This window comes from Palaemon carinicauda, chromosome 12, assembly GCF_036898095.1.
Source record: "Palaemon carinicauda isolate YSFRI2023 chromosome 12, ASM3689809v2, whole genome shotgun sequence".
Classification (NCBI taxonomy): domain Eukaryota; kingdom Metazoa; phylum Arthropoda; class Malacostraca; order Decapoda; family Palaemonidae; genus Palaemon; species Palaemon carinicauda.
Window position 1 is genome coordinate 133,831,985 of NC_090736.1, and position 7,500 is coordinate 133,839,484.

The 7,500-nt window shown below is 37.6% G+C and overlaps 1 protein-coding gene across 1 annotated transcript in view; it reads right to left on the bottom strand.

The window, feature by feature from the left end:
• Window positions 1–6,645: 6,645 nt before the first annotated feature.
• LOC137651062 (uncharacterized) overlaps window positions 6,646–7,500 on the bottom strand; it is a 1,815-nt gene continuing 960 nt past the window's right edge. The window contains exon 1 of the mRNA XM_068384200.1: window positions 6,646–7,500. This exon is cut by the window's right edge and continues 960 nt beyond it. Coding sequence (XP_068240301.1) covers window positions 6,646–7,500 — 855 coding nt within the window.

Genomic DNA, 7,500 nt, shown 5'->3' on the forward strand with positions numbered 1-7,500 from the left:
AAACCTTCGTACCGTTTCAGATTTATTATCGCATCTTGACTGTTTCTGTTTTGAACAACTAATGATGAAATTTATCATCACAATTTATTCTTATGTTATAGATTCCTTTAACATAGATATCCTTTATCTAACTAGCCCATGTTTTCCTTTGGTAATGCATACATTATATAAAGGATACATTAGTAACGTATATATTATGCAAACAACGTAATATTTTAGCAGTGTGCCAACGCAATATTTTGGCAGCATAGCAATGCAAAGTTTTAGCAGCGTAGCAAGGCAATATTTTAGCACCAAAGTTATGTAACATTTTAGCGGCAGAGCAACAAAACATGCGAGTAGTGTAGCAACCCCACATTATAGCCGAGTTAAAATGCAACATTTTAGCAGTGTACCAACACAATATTTGCGCATTGTAGCAATGCAACAATTTAGCAAAGTATCAACGCAAAATTTTAGCAGTGTAGCAACACAACATTTTAGAAGACATAGCAACGCAATATTTCAGCAGCATAGCAAAGCAATATTTTAGCACCGTAGCAATGCACTACTTTAGCAGTGTAGCAAAACAACATTTTAGAAGGCATAGCAATGTAATATTTCAGCATCATAGCAATGTAATATTTTAGCACCGTAGCAATTCTACATTTTAGCAGCATAGCTACACAATATTTAGCAGCATAGCCAGACAATATTTCAGCAGCGTAGCAACTCAGTATTTCAGCAGCGTAGCAATGCAGTATTTTAGCAGAGTAGCAGCACAATATTTTAGAAGGCATGGCAATGCAATATTTTAGCAACGTAGCAACGTAATATTTTAGCAGCGTAGCAAAGCAACATTTTAGCAACGTAGCAACACAACATTTTAGAAGGCGTGGCTATGCAATATTTCAGCAGCATAGTAACGCAATATTCTAGCCGCATACCAACGGAACTTTTTAGCAGTGTAGCAACACAATATTTCAGCAGCGTAGCAACGCAACATTTTAGCTGTGTAGCAACGCAATATTTAAGCAGCATAGCCACGCAATATATTAGAAGCGTAGCAATGCAATATTTCAGGAGCATAGCAGCACAATATTTTAGCAGCATAGCAACGCAATATTCTAGCACCGTAGCAATGTAATATTTTAGCAGCGTAGTAACGCAATATTTTAGCAACATAGCAACGCAACATTTTAGCAACGTAGCAACACAACATTTTAGAAGGCGTGGCAATGCAATATTTTAGCAGCATAGCAACGGAACATTTTAGCAGTGTAGCAACGCGATATTTCAGCAGGGTAGCAACGCAACATTTCAGTCGTGTAGCAACGCAATATTTAAGCAGCATAGCAAAGCAATATTTTAGCAGCATAGCAACGCAATATTTCAGCAGCATAGTAATGCAATATTTTAGCAGCATAGCAACGCAATATTCTAGCACCGTAGCAACGTAATATTTTAGTAGCGTAGCAACGCAATATTTTAGCAGCGTAGTAATGCAGTATTTTAGCAGCATAGCAACGCAATATTTTAGCACCGTAGCAACATGATATTTTGGCAGCATAGCAACGCGATATTCTAGCACCGTAGCAACGTAATATTTTAGCAGCGTAGCAACGCAATATTTTAGCAGTTGTTACGCAATATTTTAGCAGCATAGCAACGTAGCAACACAACATTTTAGAAGGCATGAAAATGCAATATTTTATGAGCATAGGAACGCAATATTTTAACCGCATAGCAACTGAACATTTTAGCAGCGTAGCAACGCAATATTTCAGCAACGTCGCAACGCAACATTTTAGCCGTGTAGCAACGCAATATTTAAGCAGCATAGCGAAGCAATATTTTAGCAGCGTAACAACGCAATATTTCAGCAGTATAGCAACACAATGTTTTAGCCGCATAGCAACGCAATATTCTAGCACCATAGCAATGTAATATTTTAGCAGCACAGCAACGCAATATTGCAGCAGCGTAGTAACGCAATATTTTAGCAGCATAGCAACACAATATTTTAGCAACGAAGCAACATAATATTTTAGCAGCATAGCAACGCAACATTTTAGCATCGTAGCAACACAACATTTTAGAAGGCATGGCAATGTAATATTTTAGCAGCATAGCAATGCAACATTTTAGCCTCATAGCAACGGAACATTTTAGCAGTGTAGCAACGCAATATTTCAGCAGCGTAGCTAAAAAGCATCTTACCAGCGTAGCAATGCAACATCTTATCAGTGTAACAACGCAATATTTTAGCAGTGTAGCCATGCAACATTTCAGCAGTATAGCTCCACAATATTTTACCAGCATAGCAACACAATATTTTAGCACCGTAGCAATAAAAGAATTCATCATGACATCCGCAGCACTCTCATACTCCCATTCTGCTCTGTTCTGCGCTCGTATCCCTTCTACTACTTCTCCTCGTTCATTTTTTTTAGCACAATAAAGCCAATTACGTGACGTAAGCAGCAGTTGAGGAATGAGCTAAGAGGATTCCACCGTCTCTTATGGTCTTATTACCTCCAAGATAATTGAATCTCTTGATGTTAATCTCATATCTCTCCAGAGGCAGTTTTTGCAGTTTTCAATTTTCCAACTTTTTTTTTCTCAAACTTTTTTACTTTTCAGATTGCCTTACGAATTTACAAATGCATGTATGAGTATTTATTATTATTATTATTATTATTATTATTATTATTATTATTATTATTATTATTATTATTATTATTATTATTATTATTATTAGTCAAGCTTGAACCATAGTTGGAAAAGCAAGATGCTATAAGAAGAAGAATATTAATAATACATATTTTGATTTATTTGAATATTTTCAAAGGATAATAGTGTTATAAAACAATAATATATATTTTAAATGATTTGAATATTTTTAAAACATAATGGTGTGATAATAACAATAAAATATATTATTGTTATTTTAACCCTATTATGCTTTGAAAATATTCAAATGAACGAACCCGATGCTTAAAACTAAAAGAGAAAAAATTGAACTATATTTCCACAGTAACCTGAAGTTCTTCAGGATTCTCTTTAAAAAAAAAAAAAAAAAAGATTTACGGTCTTTTCAAATATCTAATTCGTTTCGGAAGAATCTTGAAGGGACAGTTGTTGTTGTTCTGTTTTTTTTTTTTTTTTTTTTTTTTTTTTTTTTTTTTTTTTTTTTTTTTTTTTTTTTTTACGCTCTGTTGGAACTAGAGTGGTCACCAGTAAGGGTTCTCCAAGGGCGAGGTTTTAAAGCCCTTATTCGCTTTGGTGCGATTTAAGGGTTTCTCAGAGAGAGAGAGAGAGAGAGAGAGAGAGAGAGAGAGAGAGAGAGAGAGAGAGAGAGAGAGAGAGGAGAGAGAGAGAGTTAAGAAGCTATTTGAGTGAAGAACTATATTTGCTTTCTTGAAAGAGAGTGCGTTTGTATGAGAGAGAGAGAGAGAGAGAGAGAGAGAGAGAGAGAGAGAGAGAGAGAGAGAGAGAGAGAGAGAGAGAGAGAGAGTTAAGAAGCTATTTGAGTGAAGAACTATATTTGCTTTCTAGGAAGAGAGTGCGTTTGTATGAGAGAGAGAGAGAGAGAGAGAGAGAGAGAGAGAGAGAGAGAGAGAGAGAGAGAGAGAGAGAGAGAGAGGGTTAAGAAGCTATTTGAGTGAAGAACTATATTTGCTTTCTAGGAAGAGAGTGCGTTTGTATGAGAGAGAGAGAGAGAGAGAGAGAGAGAGAGAGAGAGGAGAGAGAGAGAGAGAGAGAAAGAGAGAGAGAGAGAGAGAGAGAGACAGACAGACAGACAGACAGACAGACAGAGAAGCCCAGAACCCAGTTGGCATAGACTGCCTATCTCTCAGTATCTCTAAATCCAAGCCCTTATAACCATAACCTAGCACAGGCCACATGGTCCACTATTCTAGTACAATAGATTCTTCTCCAAGGGACACACCATACTAGAAGAGTTCAGACTTGTTTCTTCTACATGTGTTCACCAGACAAAGAAACAGTACAAGTGAATCTTTATCAAAGAACACTGCATAATAAAACAAATGTGACTTCTTCCCTCTGCTAAGTCCATCTTGTAGATTATTTCATTTAGATCTGGAAGACTGGAATCCACATGACAATGCTGCCTATCTCTCAGTACCTCTTAATCCAAGACCATAATTACCATAACCTAGCACAGGCCCCCATGTTCCATTATTCTAATAAAATAGATTCTTTTCCAAGGGACACACCATACTAAAAGAGTTCCGACTTGTTTCTTCTGCATATGTTCACCAGATAAAGAAACAGTACAAGTGAATCTTTATCAAGGAACACTGCATATTGAAACAAGTCCTGCTTCTTCCCTCTGCTAAGTCCATCTTGTAGATTACCTCCCTTTAAATCTGGAAGCCCGGAATCCTTTTGTCATAGACTGCCTATCTCTCAGTATCTCTAAATTAAAGCCCTAATTACCATAACCTAGCACAGGCCTCACTGTTCCATTATTCTAGTACAAAAGATTCCTCTCCAAGGGACACACCATACTAGAAGAGTTCACACTTGTTTCTTCTGCATATGTTCACCAGACAAAGAAACAGTACAAGTGAATCTTTATCAAGGAAACACTGCATACTGATACAAGTCCTGCTTCTTCCCTCTGCTAAGTCCATCTTGTAGATTACCTCCCTTTAGATCTGGAAGCCCAAAATCCTTTTGTCATAGACTGCCTATCTCTCAGTATCTCTAAATCAAAGCCCTAATTACCATAACCTAGCACAGGCCTCACTGTACCATTATTCTAGTACAAAAGGTTCTTCTCCAAGGGACACAACATACTGGAAGAGTTCAGATTTGTTTCTTCTGCAAATGTTCACCAGACAAAGAAACAGTACAAGTGAATCTTTATCTAGGAACACTGCATATTGAAACAAGTCCTGCTTCTTCCCTCTGCTAAATCAATCTTGTAGATTACCTCCCTTTAGATCTGGAAGCCCAGAAACCCTTTGTCATAGACTGCCTATCTCTCAGTATCCCTAAATCCAAGCCCTAATTACCATAACCTAGCACAGGCCTCACTGTTCCATTATTCCAGTACAAACGACTCCTCTCCATGAGACACAACATACTAGAAGAGTTCAGACTTGTTTCTTCTGCATATGTTCACCAGACAAAGAAACAGTACAAGTGAATCTTTATCAAGGAACACTGCATATTGAAGCAAGTCCTGCTTCTTCCCTCTGCTAAGTGCATCTTGTAGGTTACCTCCCTTTAGATCTGGAAGCCCAGAAACCCTTTGTCATAGACTGCCTATCTCTCAGTATCCCAAATCCAAGCCCTAATTACCATAACCTAGCACAGGCCTCACTGTTCCATTATTCTAGTACAAAAGATTCTTCTCCAAGGGACTAAACATACTAGAAGAGTTCAGACTTGTTTCTTCTGCATGTGTTCACCAGACAAAGAAACAGTACAAGTGAATCTTTATCAAGGAACACTGCATATTGAAACAAGTCCTGCTTCTTCCCTCTGCTAAGTCCATCTTGTAGGTTACCTCCATTCAGATATGGAAGCCCGGAATCCTTTTGTCATAGACTACCTATCTCTTAGTATCTCTAAATCCAAGCCCTAATTACCATAACCTAGCACAGGCCTCACTGTTCCATTATTCTAGTACAAAAGATTCCTCTCCAAGGGACACAACATACTAAAAGAGTTCAGACTTTTTTCTTCTGCATATGTTCACCAGACAAAGAAACAGTACAAGTGAATCTTTATCAAGGAACACTGCATACTGAAACAAGTCCTGCTTCTTCCCTCTGCTAAGACCATCTTTTAGATTATTCCCTTTAAATCAGGAAGCCCAGAATCCTTTTGTCACAGACTGCCTATCTCTCAGTATCTCTAAATCCAAGCCCTAATTACCATAACCTAGCACAGGCCTCCCTGTTTCATTATTCTAGTACAAAAGATTCTTCTCCAAGGGACACAACATACTAGAAGAGCTCAGATTTGTTTCTTCTGCATATGTTCACCAGACAAAGAAACAGTACAGGTGAATCTTTATCAAGGAACACTGCATACTGAAACAAGTCGGACTTCTTCCCTCTGTTGGGTTCATTTTAAGGAAGGAGTAAATACTCTTGACATTTTGTCTCTGCCAAAAAGTTTTTTTTTCTTTTTTCTTTAAAAAGGGATTAACCAGTGATGAAGCGTGGGATAGAGATAGATGGAGAACGCTTGCCAGATACATCAACCCCACATAAAAGTGGGAAAAGATGCAAACAAAGAAGATTCACCATACCAGAAGAAATCAGACGTTTTTTTTTTTTTGCAATTAATCTCCTGATAAAGAAACAGTACAGGTGAATCTTTATCAAGGAACATTGCATACTAGAACAAGTCAAGTCTTCCCTCTGCTGACTCCATCTTATGAAGTAAAAATTCCTCTTGACATTCTGTCTCTGCCAATGGCTCTTAATCCAGAAGATAAGACTCACCATACTAGAAGAAATCAGACTTGTTTTTTTCTGCAATTATTCACCTGATAACGAAACAGTACAGGTGAATCTTTATCAAGGAACATTGCATACTAGAACAAGTCTTGCTTCTTCCCTCTGCTAAGTCCATCTTGTAGATTATTCCATTTAGATGTGGAAATATTCTTACTTTTCTACTTTAGTAATATCCTAATTGTCCCTTCTTTTCTTTGCTTCCATCCATCTTCTCTATCTTCTCCTCCTTCCTTTTGCCCAACCTTTCCTTTTTCTCCCTCCTTAGCTCTTCTTCTCGTTGCCTCTTTTGCTTCTTCTTTTCTTTTATTCCCTCTTTCTTCATTATCTCTTCTTGTCGCTCCATCTGACATTTGTCAACTTCATTATTTATCATCTTTATTTCTTTGGCTCCTTTCACCTTCGGCCCCACCTTTACTTTTCCTCCCTCCTTTTTTAGGGCTTCTTCTCGTTGCTCCTTCTTCCCCTTCTTCCTTATCTCTTCTTTTCCTCCCTCCTTTTGCTCCCCCTTTACTTTTTCTCCCTCCTTCTTCTTAGGCTCTTCTTTTCGTTGCTCTTTCTGCATATTCTTTTCTTTTCTTGCCTCCTTTTTCTTTATCGCTTCTTGTCGCTCCATCTGCATTTGTTTTCTTAAATAACGTTCGTATTTCAGCTCATTTTTTAACTTTACATTTTCCATAACGACCCTGTTCATCCGCCTTTTCCAAATCTGGATGATGTCAACCAGGTATTGCCTCTGTAAATCCACCAGCAAAGACGGTTTAGGAAATGATTTCATTTTGAGATCATTCAAGAATCTTCCCAATAACAAATAGAAATCTAAGTCTTCTTCTTCTTCAATTATACTTATCTCCTCTTCGCTCTCATCCTTAGAATATGTCTCTTCTTTTTCTTTTTCCAGTTCAATTTGATCCATTTTATCTTCATATTCATCTCGACCAACTTCTTCCTCGTACAGTTCTACTGAATCGTACTTCCCGTCCACCGTTTCAATCATAGACTCGGGTTCACTTTCCAGTTT